Below are 22,978 nucleotides of genomic sequence, written 5' to 3'. Positions count from 1 at the left end.
AAAGTGATATGTAAGTAGAAAAGTAAAATGGAGGACAGTGAATCAGGAATAGGAGAAGAGGTTGCAGCTTAGAGTGGTTTGGGGTGAAATGATAGTGCCACAGAAATGGAGTGTGCCACACGCATGGGGGAGTAGGGGGTACAGCACTTGCTAGAGAGGGACTGCATATGTCTCTATTTTCAGCAGAGAAGGCCTGTCAAGTTATTAAAAATACATCTCATTGTCTCCCTCTTCCACTTGTTGGAGTGCTTCCTGGCCTTGCTCTCAAAGCTGAAGCTGACATAAATCATAAAAGATATAAATGGTACCGTCTGGGCTTTCTGATCTTGCAAGGTCCCACCTAATTTAAGCTCTGGTGAATAGCCTATTTCCCATTAGTTGTCTCAATTCACAGAGGATGGAGAAAGAAAGCACTGAATGAGATGTGCAGCTCAACTCGATGAGCACTCGTTAGCCCCAATTATTTGGCTAGGACAACTTTATTCAATTTAATGGAATCCAAAATTCAGCAGTTCTTATGGAGCCTTCAATGTGCTGTAAAACAAACCACAGATAAATGAACTGTCTGAAAGAATAACATGAGGCACTGCTAAACAAGTGTTATGGAAGAGAAAGATCACTGTAATCTAGAGTTAGCTAGAGTTAGGGCTTTCTGGAAAAGTGAGGCCAACATTACACCTTCGAAAACTCTAGTGTGGTGGTGGTGCAAGTGGAGGAAAATAGGAAAGAGGCAACAACATCCATGAAGACACAGAGGCAGAAAGGGCAGTGGCCCTGGGATAGTTAAAAGAGAGAAGTCTAGCTGAGGGACTTCTTGACTTGACTAGCGGCAATTAGCCACGACTAATAACGCTTTCCACACTCCAAAGACTTAGATGGGGGGATAAAAAACCATCTACATTAGGCAGACTGTGGTAGCACCCCAGACCCACAGAGCTGGGCCGGATGAGCCCCGGCACTGAAGTGATCTATTATCTTTCACCATAAAGAGTAAAAGGGAAACTAAAGATAATTACCTCCATGAAACAAAAAGGTGCCTTCTTTTGCTTCAATCACATGGATATATTCTACTAGTCTAAATGTATCGTCTCACTTCTTTCTGTCACACTCTGAGGACTTGAGTCAGAAGAAAGTTTAAATACAGGGATTGCGCTGGAAAGAGTGGAAAGAGAAGCAAAGAGGGGGAAGCTGTAGGAAGGACGAAGGCGCTCGCGAGATATATGGTTACGCTTACACCAAGCAAGCTGCCTTGGGAACGCTTTCCCCAAGCAGCCAGAATGCTTAGTAGTGGAAGACACCTCTATTCCTGTAGGCGAGTCCTGGGAAGCTGGTCAATCTGCAAACGCCAATTCTAGGCAGTGAGCTCGGTCCACTTGTAAATCAAGATTTGGGGAAAGAGTAGGGTGGGTGGCATGGTTGACGCTGTCATCAGCTCCCCCCTCTGGCTTCTCTGGTCATACCCCCATCTACTCTCACTCAGCTACACCCCACCCTCGGATTTTTGATGGACGCTGGGTCCCTAGTAACCACAGCAAGCGCCTCCCCCGCACTTCCCCCTTCCCCCACCCCTCACCACCACCACCCCAGCGATGGAGCCTACTCTGCTCCAAGCCGCCGCTAAGACCCGGAGAAGCGGAATTTCACTTTGAAACTCCCGTGCCTCGTGAGGGCCGGCGCTGGGCATGCTCAGTAGCCGCGGCGCTGCTGCTGGGCTGGCGCGGAGTCCACCCTGCCGTCTCCGCCTTGGCTTCTGGGCGTCCAGAAGGCCAGGCATTTGCCGCCTCTGAGCGCTTCTGTTCCCCTTGCCCGCAACCTCCTACTCTTCTTCCTCTCTCCCTCTCTTAGGGAGGTTGAAGCCGGTGCTGGTTTGTGTCGGCGCCACAGACTGACTGCTCTGCAAACCCCAGCCGAGGACCTGCGAACGAATCCCGGAGACTAGAAGACCCTTGGCGGTGGCTCTTTCTAATAGTACTTTACCTGAAGAGGGGTCGTGGTGGAGTTTCTCCTCCACCTCTCAATGCAAACACTATGTGGAGAGCAGTCGGCTTCCCTGCGCTGTGCCTGCTCCTTAATCTTCACACTGCAGGTAAGGGGTTGCCAGGCGTAGAGCCGGAGCTGTGCATGAGATGGGCAACTGCACATGCTTAAGGACTCTAGGAAAAGCTTGCCTTGCGAAGAAAGCCTTTCTAAAAAGGTAAAGCAGGACAGTACCTGACAGGAAAGGGGTGAGGGAGTCGTGCACCTGTTGGAAAACTGAGGCCGAAAACTTAAGCTAAAATTAGATCTTGATTTTTCTTTACCTTACACGAAACTAGTGAACATTTTCAATATGAATGCAGGTTTGCTCCCCGCTTCGCCTCCCCTCCGTCTAGATTCCCTGCTCTTGTTTCTAGGCTATGCACTTAACTGTCAATTTTTCAGGAGAGGGACAAGACATTCTGCTGGATGTAAGCTTTTCTACTGCAGCGGCTACATTCTTAAGGTCTCTTGGTCTAGCGAGCGCCCATAGGAAGGCACTGGCTGTAACCTGATGGACCACATCTCCGCCCAAAAGATCGAAATACATGGTTCACATTAGTGATGCTGCTCCAGGCTCCTTTGGCCCCTGCTCTTGTCACTCGAATTTTCTAAACCAATAAGAGGAAGGAAAGGTTTCAAATAGAATCCTCTTGTCTCTTTCAGCACCATGGCTAGCGTCCGCTGGCACTAAAAAATAAATAAAAATAAAAATTACAGTTCAAACCCTGGGATAGGCACTGTCCCTAGGACAGATTTGATAAGGTGTAACCAAGAGTAACAGTGAGACTGCTCCCAAATATAAATAGATTTGAGGCACCAGAATCAATGTCAAGTATCGTGTGGAAGCAAACCTGGGGAAGTACCTGAGAGATATTATATGTGGTGTCCCTGCTTTTTGGATACATAGCACCTCTATTTTATGCAGAGGACTTGCTGGGCTGAATTCCTTATCATTGTCACATACACATGAACCGAAATAAAATGTGGCAGAGATATTTTAGAAACCCTACTGTGACAGCAGTTGTCCATGCAGCAGTCCTGTAACAACCAGAGACTAGGCATTTTCCCTGAGTGTGCTTCTCATCCAATCACACATATCCATTCATTCCTTCAACCAACATTTGCTGAGCGTATACTATGTTCTAGGGGTAATGAGTAAAAATAATTGTTTGAAATTACAATCCTTGCGGTATCTTTTTTAAAAGAGTGGGTGAATTTTATTCTCTGTGTACAATAGTGGGAGTGAAATATGGTTCTTTCTTATTCCAGCTAATGCTATTATTTAAATGTATCATGAATCTTTTGAGCAAATAATGCATAGGGTTATTAAAGCTATTATTAAATACACATGTTAATTGTTATAATTATGATGTTATATTGTGGGGTTTTCAATAGTTCTTTGGTACATTTTGAAAACCAGAAAATAGCTATGACTTGATTATTAAATTATTTGCAAACAGCTGTAGTGAGTTCTTTCATTACCATATACAATTCTTCAATGCTGAAATGTGGGACAAAAACATACACATTGGGTTGAGTTTTATTTATAGTATTGCTTAATAATAGACTGATACAAACATTCATTACAGAAAAATCTCAATTCTTACTAAGTTAGCAATGATTTAGTTGGTCTGCCAACAATAGCAGTGTAGTCATTTTTTTCAAAACTAACATATAAAAAAGTTTAAAGATAACATTTAATACACCTTGAGTAATTATATCTTAAAAGTTATAAATAAACTTAAGCATGTGAAAAACATGTCTTAATTTACTGTAGATGAATATTTGGGATGAGAAAAATAGAGGACTTTTGCTCATCAAATGAGAAACCTAAAAGCTTGTAGCCCAAATTATACCTGGAGCTCTGCCAAAGGGTGTATTACCAAAGCCAATCCAATCCATCTCTACTTCAACTTTTTAACTGCAAAACAAAGATAAAAAGTAAGATTAATCAACCAATTTTAATTTAATAAGACAATGCATTTAAGGGCATTTTTATATTTCAATTGCAAGATGCTGAATATTCATTGTATTCATATTTAATATGGTGAAATATATTGGTGTTTTATCACAACAGATTGCAAGTTTAATATTATAGTTCTCTTGCCAGTTTTATTTTAAATGCATTTTAATTTTAAACAGCAATTTGTGGGTCACAAGCTGTCATCAGATTAAAATTTATCACAGTTATCTAATGACATTGTTAGGGCTTTTCATCAGAACTGAAACAAACATAGCTCCTTGGTCTAAGCTTCTATACATTTGGAGATTAACAAAATAAGTGGACAGGATGATAAAGATCAAGAAATCACTAGTATCTCTACTTGTTGAAGGTGTGAGTTTGTTACTTTTGTGGAAGACTTTTCTCTCAGGACAGAGGCCGACTTCATAAAGAAGGGAAATGAATTCTATACATTTACGTCTCTTTAATTGTAAAGCTAATTGATCCATTTTGGTTATGCCCAGGGTATCAGCAACTGCTTTATGCTGGTGGAACTGATGACATCTTACAATGCTTTAGAGATGGGAGGAAAGGGTTGATGGGATGTAAGTGTTCTTTTTAGCTATACTAGGAACTGTTGCCTTCAATATAACCATGCCCCTAATGATAAGTAGCAAATTGCTTGCAACTTGAGTGCCATCTCCCATTATTTTGGTTATGGTTGCCTAAGACACTGTCAGGGGAAAAAAGAAGATTTTGACGCTGAATTCTGGCTAGGGAGAAGTATGTGGTCTATAATAGCTGTGGGAGAAAAATGAGGAGTGGGTACGGTGCTGTGTAAGTGGCATCTCTGGGTAAATTAACACTAAAGGATTACTAAGCTTGGTTCTTGTTAGAGAAGCTGGACACAACTCTACCCATGGCAGCCAATTTTTATAGATCACCTAACAAGGAAGCTGTGGTTATTGTCCATTCAACTGCTTATTTTACAGGTGAGAAAATGAAGATCTAGAGTATTAAAATGTTAGTTAATAGCATAGTCAGGATAAAAGCCCAGGTTTCCAGACCCGTGGCTACATACTGTATAAAATTATACACTGGTTCTACAATAGGTGAAGCCACCATTGATTAAGTTAGTGGTACGAAATACTTTTTACCTAACTGTCCTTATTCTTTACTCTTTCTGTGAACCAGTTTAATATATAAACTCCAGTTGAAAATACCACTTCAGGAATATTCAAGAAGGCAATTAAAAGCCATCACAATAATACGAATGGTAAAAAAATATTATGTGGAAGATCCACAGAGCTTATTTTCTTCAGCATTTCTCCTCTTTCTTTGTCCAAAGAAGCATATTCCGTTTGAGGAGATATTATTTATAGGGTTGTATTTTAGTTGCAAAAGAGTACATTTTTGAGATATATCAAAAATTCTCATGTGAAAGCTTTCTTTTTCCTAGGGAATGTTTTGCTAACAAAATACAGAAACTGATTTCAATCCATAGATTTCTCTTTGAGTTCTGGAAAAGGTTCTTTCAAATTTCCGTGTTGCTCTCACTATCAGCCTTTTTGAATGGCACAAAGACTGCCTTCAGTGTATCTCCTGAAACTATCTCTTCACTCTCAGAGAAGTGCATAGTCAATTTCTCTAGTCTCTGAGAAGAAAGGTATTCTATGATGGTGCCAAGAAGATCTGGGAGGTGATTTGCAGAAGTACCACCCTCAAAAGAAAGGATAGACTAACAGGTAAATGATATATTTTAAGATTTTAAGATGTTCCTTAGAACTCTAGAATTTGTTTTTCCTATTGAAAATCACTCAATATAGACCTTACAATGGTCTAGAGTCTCTCTTTACATTATTTCTATGATATTATCTCTCACTACTTTCTTCTTTTTTAAATCTCTCTCCAGCCATATTTATCCTTCTGTTTCTAGAAGATGGCAGGCACTCACCCTTTCATACTCTTTTGCTTTTTTCTTTCTCCAGGTATCTCCATAACTTAATCCCACAATAATTTTAGGTCTTTAATTAAATATTACCTTCTTAGTGGGGTTATCCTATTTCATATTTCATCTTCCCTTCCCCCATCGCCCAGATAAAAATTCTAGCACCCTTTCCCTGCTTATTAACTATTTTTTCCCCAGAGGTCTTCACCACTTAACATACAATTATTTTACTTTTGTTTATTGTAGTTTCCCCTCTCTGTATTAAAATGTAAGCCCATTTAGGGCCTATATTTTTGCCTGTTTTGTTTATTGTTACATGTATTGGAGATCCTGGGCTACTTAGTACCTGGGGGCAGTTCCTGACATAAAATCTTTCTAAAGATTAAATAAATATGTTAAATAAATAATGATACAGTGATATTTCTGGTCTCTTCTTTTTGCATTTAATATATTCTTAACACCCAGAAAAAACACACATAGTCAACTTAGCCACTTCCAGAATGGACTTAAATGGAGCTCATTTGTCCAAAACTCATGTTGCCTCACATGCCCCCAAAACATACTATCTCTAACAGATTTTGCTGTCATTGTGAACTGAAGGGCAATAAAGGATGGGTTTGTGTTAGACCAGAGCTACTAATCAACTGAGTGAAAAAAGTCTTTCAAACTGATTGCCAGATGTTGTGCAGCCTAAATGCTTTGCTGTTGGCTACATTTTCACTTCTCAGTGAAATGCCTTGTACATGTAGGAATGGCTACAGGGATCAGCAAATTTACAAACAGAGAGTCTAATGCACTGGAAAAAACTGATTTGCTTCTTAGGTACTTAAGAGACATAGGAATATGTATATTTGAAATGGTGTATTTCTAGCACCTCCAATAGAATAGCACCTCGCATATTCCATTGAAAATCACATCCTGCCTAACACCTTGTAAAAATTCTGGGATGCATTATGCACATTCAGCCTTTTCTTCTTTATTTCTCACCTACTTCTCTATCAACTTCAGTCCTCATCCTATCATCCTATTAAATATCCTAATTAAATAGGTCATTATAATGTACATTCTTGTTATCAATGCATTTCCATAGTACTCATCTATTTTGACCCCTTTCCAAATTTTAAAATTTTTCCTCACTTGACTTCCACAGACAGTCATTACTCCCTAGCTTCCCTCTTATCTCTCCAGCCATTTCTCAGTTTGCACTTTTAGGTCTTCTGCTGTGTATTATTTAATGGTCAGTGCTCTCTACATCTTCTCATTGATTTTTTGTTATTTTTCTCTGTATACAATCTCCCTGGATAATTATACTCAGATATGCATGTCAAAGATTCCAAAATCCACATTTCCATCTCAGTTATCTCTCCTGAACTCTGGTTCTATATTTAAAATTACCTAGAAGTCATTGTATATTCCATAGTAATCTTTTTGTTGTTATTGTTGTTGTTATTGTTGTTAGAGACAGGGCCTCACTCTGTCGCCCAAGCTTGAGTGCAGCGTTGCAATCATGGTTCCCTGCAGCCTCGACCTCCTGGGCTCAAGCAATCCTCCTGCCTCAACCTCAGAGAGCGCTGGGATTACAGGTGTGAGCCACAGTGCCTGACCCCACAATAGTCTTATATTCAACTGTTTTTACTCAACACTTCTCATCACAATTACTCTTAGAAACATTCCCTAATATTGTGAGTAACACCAGGATTCCTTACAATGACCCAGGTCTGAAACGAATAATTCAACCTAGATCCTCCCTTTGCTACTTTCATCTTAAAGGTTACCAACTCTTCTCATAAGGTCTTCTCTACTCTCCATGTTCATGTCACTGCCTTGGGACAGATCCTTATTTCTCACATAATATCTTGTGTTGACCTCCTATCAAATTCTTCATAATAATGTAAGAGGTGAAACTCTTAAAAGCATACCTGATCATATTCTTTCTCCATAAAATTCTTCAATACAGCTATCTCCTTTTCTTTTAGAATAAACTCCAAACTCAAGGCAAAGTCTTTTGTGATGAGGTCTTTTCATCATGCCCTCCTTTGCACACTAATGTCAAACCAAGACAAAATTTCCTTTAGTTTGCCATGTCTTGAATCATTTCACGTACTGTTCTACTTCTCTGAAATACCAATACCCTGCTTCCTTTTTTAGATGACTCTTTCTCCAACTTCAAATATTGATCAGGCATAGCCCACTTCGAGAATCTTCTTTTCTTGAATGCCTCACCTCATTCAAGTAGCTCTCCTACATTTCCCTTTTCAAACCTGTATATTCCTCTGTCAATGTACTTAACCTGTATACTGAAGTTATTTGAGAACAATAACACAATTGCAGCTTTATTTCTATATACTTATTCCCTAGAACTATGCTGGTTACCTAATATGGCATCAGTAAGTATTCAATTAATGAATACGTATATTAAATATATTTGGTAAAATGAATTATGATAAATTAATTTACATTGACCAAGAGATTATATGTCATCTTCATGACCATAAAGAAGATAATTGACTTTACTACTGTTCTCTTAATGCAATTTACACTTATTGACAACAAGGAAATGGAGATGGGACAGAAAAATTTCTATTTAAATATAGTCCATAGGATAAGTTTGTGTCCCATGGGCATGATGTTATTTGTAGTGTACTTGTGTGCTGAACTCTTTCTAGATGTCTAGACATTCTTGCATGATTTTCCAGTACTACTTAAGAATAGAATGAGATTAATTTTTTTTTTTTAATTTAAAGAGCTCAGAGAGTTAGATAAGCAACATAGCATGATAGTTGTCCACTAAAGAATGGACCCGGAACTCCTAACCCTGATTACTGATTGGTTATTATCTACCTAGAGCAAATATACGACATTTACACATTCAAAACTAGGTGGGAGTGTGAGACAGTGGCTTCAACAAATCAAGACCAAAAATAATTCAACCCTCCTTTTCTCTCTGAAATAAAAACCAAATCATCATACAACATGTCTGAATATTTGAGTGGTTGTATACATTTTTCTCTCTCATTTTATGTGTATATGGTCTTAATGGAATCATAAAGTTTTTGGATCCCACACATTTTTTCTTGTAGAAGACATTCTTACACCTGAGGAATGGAGACTATTTTGTGAATTATTTAAAAATCACTTTATGTGAGATGATCAGATCAAAAATCAAAAGCCCATTCATTGCCATTAGTATTAGAGATAACATGGATGTTATATTTTATGGTAAGTTTATTGTTAAATCTTACAAGTTGTTCTGTGAGTCAAATTCAAAAGCTAGTGAAAGCCATTTTTCCTTTAAAAGGGGATTTGAAAGATTCTACTTGGCCCATGAGTGCATTTTTCATCTTCAAGGCATTTACAAATGCTGACACATTTAGAGTAGCATTGATGTTTCCCAACATGAAGGATGTTAGTAGTTTTGAAAAAGAAAGATGTAATGCTAAAATATTGTTTTAAGATCAAATTTTCTAATGTTTCTGTACCATATAATGTAACTATAAGTGCCTATTATAGTAATGATATTTGCCACAGAAAGACAATTAGCAAATTTATATTGTGAACATTAGCACTTTCCATTTAAATCATTTTTATTCATAATGACTGCATAAACTTTCCTCATAATCAAATCTCATTTGACTTTAATATATTAAGATGTTAATGTCCATTAAAATTGCAGCCACATGGACCAATGGCAAAGCAAAACTGTTTATATTATGCAGCAGTCTAGATCTATGTCTAGTTGCACTGAAGCAAATGCCAAGTTCACTGGGGACATGAATTATTTTTTCCTATTTCTATTTTATTTTTTATTTCCTTTTTTTTCAGATCTAAAGCAATGTCCATTTTCTGACTTAAATGAGAAGACTGACCTCAGGCAGTTCTAAACTACTATTCTTTGGAAAGGAGCACTAAATGAGCACAGAGTAAAAGCATCTCACAGTGATTCACTGGCCTGTACAACACTATGTACAGAGCAAGACTACAGCTATTTTACTGTACTAATGATCCAATTCCTGAGGCATACTGGAGAGAAAAGGAAGCAATAAGTGCACAGAATCAGTTCATCACTGGGTGACTTTCACTTACCTGGGAAAAATGATCAAACATAATATCATAGTGAGTTAGGTTGAAAGACCATCAATCCGTGAATGTAAAGGTATGGCTTTCAAATCATAAGCAATTTACTTTCTTTGTCTTCTTGACTCAAGGTAGTATTTTAAAAATTCTCCCTGAAGAAAATAAAGTAGCTTAAACAGAAGAAAAGAGAAAATTTAAACAAGTGGAAATGTCATGTTCCTAGATAACTTTTTAGCAGAATTCCATAGTAGTTGAAAGTTCAGTGGGATAATATATCCAAACCTGCAGTCTTAGTGAGTGTCATAGAGGTGTTAGGCATTATGTGATTAGACTAAGGAGATAATAAATGGTTAACTTGTACCTTGGAGGAATTTCTTGTTCTTCTTATGTTTATGCCAATACTGACTAAGCATACACACCTAGATAGGTTCTGGGTTCTGAGTGCTTTTATTTTCAGTTGAGCCTTTTCTTGATAGTTTTCATCTGTATGCTATAGGCAGGAGCCTGACCATATGTGCAGGTTTATAGTGAACTATGAAGCTCTGAAACATCTACCTCCCTGCAGATATCTCTCCCAATGCCTTTCCTAAAAGTTTTATCTAAACATGAATTCTAGCATCATGTCTTCAGCAAGTTCTACTTAAATTAATGTGAAATACAAATTTCTCTTGGATATGCCTGATTGTGACTGAAAATGTGTAACATTTACATAAACATCATAAATCTGAAAAGTCTAGTTCCTACTGCACTGCCTTGCTTAGCAGGTGGTCTAGACTTGTCCTAGGATACATCTTCCTAATTAGTCCCTCTAGGGACCCACAAAGGGTGGAAAGTTCAAGCATGGACCAGGGATGTTGCTCATAGGTCTCTAGGCTTCCCAACTGTTGTCTACTCGTCTGGCCATCCTTCTGCTCTAGTGACCAACTGATACTCTCCTACTTACCATTTGTAGCCCATGGAACTTCTAGGCTATTGGGCTGCAGGTGCATGTGGAAGGCTGCCTGTGGTTCTGCAGATACCAGCCAAGACAGGGCTGTTTGAATGTAAAGGGATAGAAGGAGGAGCATGGATATGGGAAGAACATAATGGGAAAGGTCACATGCAGCCACAACCTATTCATGGAACTACTCACCACTCCCCTAAAACCCAGGCTACTCAGCTGACCCTGCTTTTCCAGGACTCTTCTCTCTGCTGATTTTACCTCACATGACCTATTATTTATAGCTCCAGATTGACTCCCTTGGAGACCCGTAGTTCACGAGAAAACTCAGAATTCAGTTATAGAAACTTTTTCATGATGCTTCCCTTCTCTATGCAAATCCAGAGACACATCTGGCAGCTGTTTCAGTGCCTCTGAAAATCCCATGACATTTGAGAAGCTCACTAGGGCAATTCTCATGAGTCCTTACAAGCCTGGTCCCCTTGGGCATTTGGGCATGGCTCTTGGCATTGCCGGGCACCTCTGTATCTCTACAGCATCAGGATTTCCCATCAGGCATTCATTGGTTACTTTTGATTTATTTCCTCAAACTGGGAATGTCTGATATTTAGAGTGCTTAAATTATAAATTTTATCATGTTATTTGTAACTCCTAAATCTGAGCATTAACTGAAGCTATAAAAATATAATAAAAAGTCTTCCTCTCAAGACAAGCATTGGATTTCATATGGAATAGACAAATAAATTTCCTTTTAAGACAGGAAGGAGATCACAAATGAATATTTCCTAAATCCCTGTGATGTGCTAAATTCTACCCAAGGTACTTTTGTAAGATAACTGTCTTACCTTTTAGGATTGAGATTGAAAAATGTTTTGAAATGGCATGCTTGTACTTCGGAAACAACAAAAATATTAACTCATGTAGTACAATAAAAACAAACAAACAAAAAAAGTTTGGGCTCTAGGATCTGACTACCTTAGTCTGAATCCCATCTTCTGCCATTTAAAAAGCTACTGTATAAGGCCCTGCAGCATGGAACCTGGAACACTGAATATATTCAATATTAGTAGTTGTAGGAGTTATCATATTAACATGTGAAAACTTTCATTGGTCCTGTATTTCCTATAGCTGGAATATAAGACCAATGAACAGAAAATATAAAAAGAAAAATGGTACACATTGACTATTGGCCTATTTTTTTAAAAATCACTCTAAAACCTTCATTTGTGAAGAGTGCATGCTATGAAAATCAAATAAGCATATCCCAAATTTTAAAATACTAGTAACCTTTATCTTATAAATTTTTAAATGCTCATAATTAGCAAGTTCATGTTGAAGAAACTAAATGCTGCTTTCAAAACTAGTATATAAGAGAAAACCTCTAACCACCAGAGTCACTGCCACCATGGGCAACGTTTCTTCTGACAAAGTATCTGTCAGTCTCAGGGATTGGGTAGGACACGCGGTATCATCACTCCTGCTACCCTACTCTACAGACTATATGAAATGACAACATCTAACAAAGGCCAAAACACTCCACTTCTAATGCGGACTTTCAGTCTTAGAGAAATGTGTATTAGACAGGGAAAGTTTGAAGTCCTACAATGAGTTTATGTGAAGGGGGCCCTGATTAAAAGAGGCTTTGCTCATACTAATATTTTGTTTTGTTCCTTTGAGTGGAGACTCGAAGAAGTTTTTCTACCCTGATTGAGGGATTCAGTTCAGATTAAGTGAAAGGTGTACCCTTCTTTTGTAAACTTTGGTGAAAAGCTTTGTTCTGGAAAGGAGTGCCAGCATGAAATGTGTCCCTGACTATAGGTACATTCCTAAGCAGATAAATTTTAGAAAAATACATATATAAAAGTTGAGGATCTGGAAAGTGATTCTTCATGCCTGTGCACAATTTGCACACTCCAATTTGAAAATCCTGTCCACATATCTTTGATGTGTGTGTGGTAGGGGAGGGCATGCACTTTGTGAAATCAGAGTTCTTACACATGCAATTAGGGAATCAGTTGTCCTGTCTCCCCTTGGGTTAAGTTTTGCTGAGTCTGCAGCAAATTCCCAGTGGGTGCAGGATCAATTCCTGCCAGTCCAGGCCTGTCTTGTGCCTCTGGTGCCCAATACCTCCCCATGCAGCATCAGCTCTCACTGCTGGCAGTGCCCTCACATCCTCCCTCCACCAGCCCTTCATGTCTTGAAGTTTACCCTTGGGAGCTATGTTTCTAGTCTGAGCTTCAATCTCCAATTTTCTCTTTCTTCTCCACCCTCAGCTAAACTGGGTAGTTCCTGCTTCCTATTCCAGGAGAGATCTCTTCTCAGAAAGGATATGCCACACTGATCTACTTCAGATAAGAACAGCTGTTAATTATATGGCCCTTCCTCAATTTTCATTTTTCAAAGAATCATTAGAAAGCCCAACCTTAGCCCAGTGCCATTAATTTCAAATGGTGGATGAAGGAGCTAGAACAAGATGGAATAGCACTGTTGAAAGGGTCTACCAAGTGCCCCTCAAATCCCTAAATTCAGGCAAGGGAGACCCGGACAGGGATCTCTTCAAGTGGCCGACTACAGACCTTTTTCCGCATTGATATGGTTTGGCTGTGTCCTCGCCCAAATCTCATCTTGAATTGTAGTTCTCATAATCCCCACCTGTTGTGGGAGGGACCAGGTGGAGAAAATTGAATCATGGGCGGTTTCCCCTATCCCGTTCTTGTGGTAGTGAGTTAGTTCTCACGAGATCTGATGGTTTTATAAGGGACTTCCCCTTCGCTGAGCACTCATTCTCTCGCCTGCTACCACGTGAAAAAGGATGTGTTTGCTTCTCCTTCTGCCATGATTGTAAGTTTTCTGAGGCCTTCCCAGCCATGCTGAACTGTGAGTCAATTACACTTCTTTTTCTTTATAAATTACCCAGTCTCTGGTATGGCTTTATTAACCGCGTGAGAATGGACTAATACACCCACTTTCCGCTTCCCTTAATATATGAGCATTTATATCTCTGTAGTATCATTACTATGGTGAGACTTTAATATTTATGTGTTCTAATGTTCGTTTTGCTGTGTTTTAGTATAATTCCTAATCTGCTATGAGAACTATTCTTAAAACAGACACTTTTTTCCTTTGTCTTAAAATTGGAGCCCAGTTTTTAAGTCGTCTGGAGAACTCTGCTATGAAAATAATGGAGATAGTTTCTAATCTTTATAATGATTTGAAAACAATTATATTTTAGCTTTTTGTATAACAATGAATGACGTATAAAATTAATTTCTAAATGTACTATTTCATTATTCAGTGAGTGCATACGGAACCGAATTCCTGTGATTTCTGCAGTCTTAGCTTTCTAGCCATATGAGCATTTTTCTCCCGTCTGCCTTTCCCCAGAGGGTGTAGTTTGATAGTCCTCTCTTAACGGCTATATAACATTTAATATATAGTAGCATTCACTCCTGTCAACCTCTCCTCCCAGTATCCTTTGACTCAGTACTTGAGAAACTAGGGGACATCTGATTGCTGTACCTCAGCTGGCACACATTTCACTTCTTCCAGCAGAGTCCGAGGCCGGAGGTCTTAATACTCATTCTTTCTTCATGACTTATGTCTAGTCACATTGTCCCAAGGTACTGTTTTAATTGTATTATGTTCCACTCTGTAATAGATATTTATCAAATGAAAAAAAAACTCTATTAAAGCTGGGCAAAAATCAGGAAACATGAACCCCTTTCATTGCAATTTTACCACCAGCATATAGCAGACAATGGATTTTTCCTGAAACGGCTGTCAATTCTGTGACTCCGAAATAGAGTTTTACACTGTTCAGCTCAACTTTCAATGGATAAACAGGGAAAAGAAGTAAGGGATATGCAGAGTATTTATGCTGGGCTGAGAGTGGAAGGAGGAGCTGCTTTTTCTAATAGAATATTTTGAGAAATGTGAAAAAAACATGTAAGGAAACTTTACAGGGTGATTAAAATCATTCCTTAGATTCAGAATAGAGGAAATTAGAGCAAGTACTATAAAAATAGAACAACTACTTTGCTATTAGTTTTTTATTTTTATTATAGATGTATTGGACACATCACTGGTCAAATATGTGGAGAGTTTAAATAATATTAAAGAATGTCAACATTTCCTGGTAGAATTATGTTTTCACATCTTAGTAGCCAGTGCATAGACTGGATCTTAGAAAAACCAGTCCTGGAAGGACGTGTTACTTTTTTTTTTTTTTTTAAGTTTTCTTTAAGGCTAGTCAATTGAAGGATTAGGAGTGGAGAAGGAACAAAGAAATCTGCAACTGCTTGTGATCAATTAGTTGTAAACACCACTGCATTGGGACTAGCCTTGGAAGTGTTCTTTTAATGATAAGTTTGTCCAAGCGTTTTTTGGGTCCATGTTCATTTATAATTTTGGCAAAATTAATTATTGTGATCTTATAGAAACTCTGATTTTTGTAAAGAAAACTTTTTATAACAAAAGGGCTGGTTTAAGGATAAATATTTCTGTCAAATTGGTTATTTGGTGTCAGGATACAAAACAAAACAATATGTGTACATACAAATATATACATACATGTGCATATATTGTTGGAACATAACTGAGGCACAGAAACTGAATTCTATAAAACTGGCTTTGTATATAGCATATATTATATTTTGGAGATTATCCTAACTAACCTTGGTTGTCATATTTTGGGAAAGCTGTAATGTTTATCAGTGGGGTTTAGTGTTATTACTGTTGACACTTTTAACTGGAGATTAATATTCTGGTTATCTCTTGTTACCATTACCAATAGAATGATAGAACAACTAAACAATAGTTTTAATACTAGCCTCATTACATCCCAGGGTATAATTTCTGGAAATCCCTGCTTCTTTGAGTTCCCAAAGGGTCTTTTATAGTATTTATGGAAAACTTATTTCTTTAGGAAAAAAATCAGAACCATGCAAAATCTGTCTAACTGAATGGTGGCTTCTTTTTTACTGAAGTATATTTCTAATCTAGTTGTAGACATGCAAGAGCCAGCTACATTTTCTGATAAGACTGAGGCTCGTTGGGGTGAGCTAACATAGATGGGGAGAGAGAAGTTGGGAGATCATTTAAATTAGAATCTAGGTCCCTCATTTATTTCTTAATTCTTTCCTCTTAATCAAAAGCATGTTTTTTTTCCTTTCTCAATACTAAATAGGCATTTTTCCCAAAAGAACTTTTATTGGTACCACCACGTATTTTTAATTTTCCTGAGAGGTGTTAACAAATCAAATAAATGGGAGCCTAATCATTTCTTATGCATAAATTCCCAAGGGAAGCCCCTGATACTATCCATTTATGTCCTTTCTAGAGAAGGCGGCGTTAACATTCCTAACAAAACAATGATTGTCTTTTCAAAAACTGATTACACAGCAAAAGCCTTTTTCTGATTGTTCACTTTTTCAAGTCTCTTTAGAGATCACTGTTCACTGTTTTATTCTTTCCTTTCACAACTTATTGACATTGACTTAAGTACTTGCAATGCAAGGATTTATTCTGAGAGAGTGTATACAAGGCCATTCTACCTTATGCATGCAGGAATAACCAACACTGAATTTGAAATAATGAATCATAATGTACTCTAACTTAACATTGTAATTTCATTCATTTCTCTTTCCTTTGTTAAAGATCTCTTCAGAGGCTACCAAGGTCATATCCAGAATGACATTTCAATTGTGCAATTTTATGACCATCAAATCTCACTGATCATTTTCATGTAAATGTTTTTATGATAAAAGTACTTTTATTTTAAATGCAGATTAGTATCTCTGACAAGCTACTTACTAAATATTCTGTAAGAGACACTATCCCTCACAGGTAGGGAAAACTATTAGTGAACTCTCAATGAAGATGAGAAATCCTACCACGTATTTCATATCAACTTTCTTTATAATAACTTTTTCAATCCCTCTCCATTCTCCTGAAACCTTCCATCTTTTCTCCCTAATCCTCACTCTCTTATGAGATGACTTCATCTCCTTCTACACAGAAAATACAGACACCATCGGAACATAACTTTCTCAACTTCCAACACACCAAACCCATTAACATCCCTAATCTCCCTCCCCGCTATATATAATGTAATAAATACTTTCCTCAAATCCAAGGCTCATTCCTCTGCCTGCACTCTGGGTCCTCTCTCCTCCTATCTTCTGGGGGAGTTCAGTCTACTAATTATTCCAGCTGCTTTCTCTTATATCTGATCACTCCTTTCAGCTGGCTCCTTCTACTTGAGATTAAATGTGCCGAAATCTCTACCTTCTTTAAAAAAAACCAAAAACACATCCCTCACCCTATCTTTCCTTCCTGGTAACACATAGTCACTCTCTTATTACACCCAAATGTGATTTTTCCACTTATTTTGTTTCTACTTTATCTCCCACTCAGTCCTCATTTCAATTAAATTTAGCTTTCTGTGCCTTCCCAACACACTGACACTACTTTTTATAAATTCATTAATGATATTTCTTATGAAAAAGACTTAAATTTAGTGATGAGAAAAGATATGTTTGATATAGTCATGCTCGAAAAAAGTAGCTTACAAAACATGTATAACCTATTGACTTTTTTGGTGTATAGTTCTATACATTTTTACACATGTATAGATTCATGTAATCACAACCACAATCTGGATACAGAACAGTTCGATCACCACAAAAAACTTCATACTACCTTTTTGTCTCCAACTCTTCTACCCAAATAACCACTGATCTGTATTTCGTAACTATATTTTTTGTCTTTTGAAAATGTCATATAGTGAAAAAATACAGTGACTTTTTGAGACTGGCTTCTTTCACTCAACCTACTTCCTTTTATATCCAAGTTGTGTGGATCAATAGCTCATTTCTTTTTACTGATGAGTGGTGCTACATTGTTTAGATGCATCATAGTTTGTCTATCCATCCACCATTGAAGAACATTAGAGTTGTTTCCATTTGGGGGCAATTATGAATAGACTTGCTAATAAAATTTTTTTACAGACATTTGTGGGAATATATATTTTTATTTCTCTAGGGTAAGAATGTAGAAGTGAAATTGTTGTATCATATGGTAAGTATGTGTTTACCTTTACAAGAAACTGTCAAACCATTTTCCAGAGTGCCTTTGCCATTTTGCATTCTCACCTGCAAGGTCTGAGACTTCTAGTTGCTCCAGATCCTCTCTAGTATTAGTACATTTCATTTTACCAATTCTAATATCATATCACAATTTTTAATATGCATTTTCATATTGGCTAATAGAAATGGACATACTTTCATTTGCTAATTTGCCATTCGTGTATCCTCTTTAATAAAGTGTTTGTTCAAGTCTTTAGCCCATTTTTAAACTGGTTTGTTTTCTAATTGTTGAGTTTTGAGAGCTCTTTATACATTCCAGTTACAGGCCTTTTGTTGGATATGTGATTTGTAATTATTTTTCTACCACTCTGTAGCTAGCTTTCTCCCTTTCTTAACAGTATCTTTCACAGAGCAAATTTCTTTTTATTCTGATGCCATCCAGATTATCTTTTTCTCTGTGGATTGTGATTTTGATGTCATGTCTAAGAAACCTTTGCCTAACCTTAGGTAATAAAGATTTTATTCTATGTTTTCTTCTAAAAGTTCTGTAGTTTATACATTACACATTTAGAGCTATGAACCTTTTTAGTTAATTTTGCATAAGGTGTGAAGTTTAGGTAAATGTTCATTTTGTTACATATGGATGTCTAATAATTTAAATGTAATTTTGAAAGGACTATCCTTTATTGTTTGTGCACCTTTATCAAAAATCAAATGGTAATACTTTCTCTGAATTCATTTTTTAAATTTTATTTAGCAGTTATTTTTGATTTATATTTTTAACTGACAGATCATAATTATACATATGGGATAAAATGTGATGTTTTTATGTATGTATACAGGGTAGAATGATTAAGACAATTAACATATTTATCACCTCACTTGTTTAGCATCTTTGTGGTGAGACATTTCAAATTTATGGTCTTAGATATTTTGAAGTACACAATAAATTATTGACTATAGTCACCCTGCTGTGCAATATATCTCAAAATTTATTTTTCCTGTCTATCTTAAACTTTATATCCTTTAGCCAACAACTCCCCATTCCTTCCCCATTCCCTGTCCCAGCCTTTGGTAACCATCATTCTACTCTCTACTTCTCTAGATTCCACATATAAGTGAGATCATACGATATTTGTCTTTCTGCGCCCACCTTATTTCACTCAGCATAATGTCCTCTAGATTCATCTGTGTTGTCACAAAGGTTAGGATTTCCTTCTTTTCATAAGACTGAATAGTATTACATTATATGTACATGCTACCTTTTCTCTTTTTCCTATATGTTATTGGGGTACAGGGGGTGTTTGGTTACATGGGTAAGTTCTTTAGTGCTGATCTGTGAGATTTTGGTGCACCTATCACCCAAGCAGTATGCGCTGCACCCTACTTGTAGACTTTTATCCTTTGCGCCCCTCCCACTCTTCTCCCTGGTCCCCAAAGTCCATTGTATCATTCTTATAGTTTTGCATCCTCACAGCTTAGCTCCCACATATCAGTGAGAACAAATGATGTTTGGTTTTCCATTCCTGAAGTTACTTCACTTAACAGTCTCCAATACCATTCAGGTTACTGCGAATGCCATTAATTCATTCTTTCTTATGGCTGAGTAGTATTCCATTGTTTGTATATATAGATATAGCTATACATATATATAGATATCTATATATATTATATATCACAGTATCTCATAAATATAGATCTCAGTCTCTTTACCCACTCGTTGATTGACAGGCATTTGGGCTGGTTCCACGATTTTGCAGTTGCGAACTGTGCTGCCATAAACATGTGTTTGCAAGTATCTTTTTTGTGTAACGACTTCTTTTCCTCTGGGTAGATACCCAGTAGTGGGATTGCTGGATCAAATAGTGGTTCTACTTTTAGTTCTTTAAGGATCTCCACACTGTTTTCCATAGTGGCTATACTAGTTTACATTCCCACTAGTAGTGTAGAAGTGTTCCCTGATCACTGCATCCATGCCAACATCTACCGGTTTTTGATTTTTTGATTATGGCCATTCTTGCAGGTGCGAGGTGGTATTGCATTGTGGTTTGATTTGCATTTCCCTGATCATTAGTGATGTTGAGCATTTTTTCATATGTTGGTTGGCCATTTGTATACCTTCTTTTGAGAATTATCTATTCATGTCCTTAGCCCACTTTTTTTTATGGGATTTTTTAATGGGGTTGTTTCCCTGATCATTAGTGATGTTGAGCATTTTTCATATGTTGGTTTTATGTTTGTTTTGTTCTTGCTGATTTGTCTGAGTTTGTGTAGATTCTGAATATTAGTCCTTTGTCAGATGTATTATGGGAAATGTTATAGAGGTTCCTCAAAAAAACTAAAAATAGAATAGATTATGAAGATTTTCTCCCCCTCTATGGGTTGTCTGTTTACTCTTCTGACTGTTCCTTTTGCCATGCAAAAGCTGTTAATTAAGTCCCAGCTATTTATCTGTGTTTTTATTGCATTTGCTTTTCGGTTCTTGGCCATGAAATCCTCGCCTAAGATGATATCTAGAAGGGTTTTTCCAATATTACGTTCTAGGATTTTTAGTTTTAGGTCTCAGATTTAAGTCCTTAATCCAACTTGAGTTGATTTTTGTATAAAGTGAGAGATGAGGATCCAGTTTCATTCTTCTACATGTGGCTAACCAATTATCCCAGCACCACTTTTTGCAAAGAGTGTCCTTTCCCCACTTTATGTTTTTGTTTACTTTATCGAAGATCATTTGGCTGTAAGTATTTGAGTTTATTTCTGGGTTCTGTATGCTGTTCCATTGGTCTACATGCCTATTTTTATAGCAGTACCATGCTCTTTTACCCATTTGTCTATTGATGGACACTTAGGTTGTTTTTGTATCTTGGCTATTGTGAATAATGCTTCAGTGAACATGGGAGTGCAGACATCTCTTTGACAATTGATTTAATTTTGGGGAGATATACACCCAGAAGTGGGATTGCTGGAACATATGATAGTTCTATTTTTAGTTTTTTGAGGAACCGCCATACCATTTCCCATAATGACTGTACAGGTTGAGGATCCCTAATCCAAAAATCCAAAACCCTAAATTCTCCAAACTAGAAAACTTTTTGCATACCAACATGATGCTCAAAGGAAATGTTTGTTGGAGTATTTTGAATTTTGGACCTTTTAATTACGGATGCTCGATTGGTGTATATTCTGCAAATATTCCAAAATCCCAAAAAATTCAAAATTCAAAACATATCTGGTCCCAGGCATTTTGGAAAAGAAATCACCTGTACTCCACACATTCCCACCAACAATGTGCAAGAGTTCCTCTTTCTTCCCATCCTGGCCAACTTAAGTGTCATCTTTTTTGATAAACCCATTCTAACAGGTGTATGGTGTTACCTCATTGTGGCTTTAATTTGCATTTTCCTAATGATTAGTGATGCTGAGCATATTTTCATGTGCCTATTGGAAATTTGTAAGTCGTCTTTTCAGAAATGTCTGTTCAAATCTTTCGCCCATTTTTTAACTAGGTTAATGTTTTTGGCATTACATTGTTTGATTTCCTTATGTACTTTTGATATTAACCCCTTATCAGATGTGTGGTTTGCAAATATTTTCTCCCATTCTGTGGGTTATCACTTGACTTTGTTGCTTCCTTTGCTCTGCAGAAACTTTTTAGTTTGATGCAATCCCATTTGTCTATTTTTGCTTTAGTTGCCTGTGCTTTTGGGATCATATTAAAAAAATCATTACCCACACTAATGTTGTGGAGGTTTTTGCCTATGTTTTCTTCTAGTAGTTTTATTGTTTTTGATTTTATATGAAAACCTTTAATTCATTTTTGTATATGGTGTGATGTATGAATCCAACGTCATGCTTCTGCACGAAATCTGTTTTCACCATTGATCTGTTTGTCTATTTCTTTGCCAATACTACACTACTACCTCAATTACTATAGCTTTATAGTAAGGTTTAGAATTGAGCAGTTTTTTTTAACTTTATTATTTTTTCAACTTTATTATTTTTTCAAAATTTTTTTACCTTTCTATTTCTTTTGCCTTTCTATGTAAATTTTAGAATCAACATATCTATATCTACAAAAAATTCTAGTGATATTTTGATTCTAATTGGAGATGATTGATATCTTCATTATGTAGAGTCTTCTAATTCATGAACGTAGTATATTTATTTAGATCATCTGTGATTTCTTTGCTCATTTTGTAGTTTTCTGTATATATGTACGTATCATATACATGTATCATATATATGTACGTATCATATACATGTATCATATATGTACATATCATATATGTATCATGTGTGTCATATATGTATCATACATGTATCATATATGTATCATCTATGTGTGTCATATATGTGTGTCGTGTATATCGTGCATGTATATCTGTATGTATCATATGTCATGTATGTATCATATGTATCGTATATATCATGTATGTATCATATATATTATGTATGTATCATATATGTCATGTGTGTATCATATATGTGTATCACATATATCATATAGGTGTCATATATATCATATATGTATGTATCATATATATGTATGTATCATTCATATATATATATCGTACATGCTCTGTTAGATTTATACCTAAGTATTTTATTTTGGGGTCAGCTTTTTTTTTTACTTTTACTTTTTAATTATACATTGCTAACTTATACAAATGCCATTGAGTTTTGTAGATTGCCTGTATATTGTGTAACCTTACTAAACTCACCTGTCAGTTCTAGGAAGATTTTGGTAAATTCCTTGGGATTTTTTACATAGACAATAATGTCATCTGCAAATAGAACAGTTTTATGTCTTTTGCTCCTTTTCTTTGTCTCATTGCAGTGACTAGGACTCTTAGTACAAAGTTATATAGCAATGGTATGGGTGCCTTGTCCTTGTCTTAGAAGGGGAGCATTCAGATTTTCACTATTAAGCATAATGTTTGCCGTGGGGTTTGGTGTAGGTACCTTTTATCAGG

At 36.8% G+C, this 22,978-nt stretch overlaps 1 protein-coding gene across 1 annotated transcript in view; it reads left to right on the top strand.

The window, feature by feature from the left end:
* The first annotated feature begins 1,577 nt into the window (after positions 1-1,577).
* PTPRR (protein tyrosine phosphatase receptor type R) overlaps positions 1,578-22,978 on the top strand; it is a 281,445-nt gene continuing 260,044 nt past the window's right edge. The window contains exon 1 of the mRNA XM_017946001.3: positions 1,578-2,086. Within this exon, the coding sequence (XP_017801490.2) occupies positions 2,029-2,086 (58 nt within the window). The 5' untranslated portion in view covers positions 1,578-2,028. The remainder of the gene's footprint in view (positions 2,087-22,978) is intronic.

Source organism: Papio anubis, chromosome 9, assembly GCF_008728515.1.
Source record: "Papio anubis isolate 15944 chromosome 9, Panubis1.0, whole genome shotgun sequence".
Classification (NCBI taxonomy): Eukaryota; Metazoa; Chordata; class Mammalia; order Primates; family Cercopithecidae; genus Papio; species Papio anubis.
This window is presented reverse-complemented; position numbering and strand designations above follow the sequence as displayed.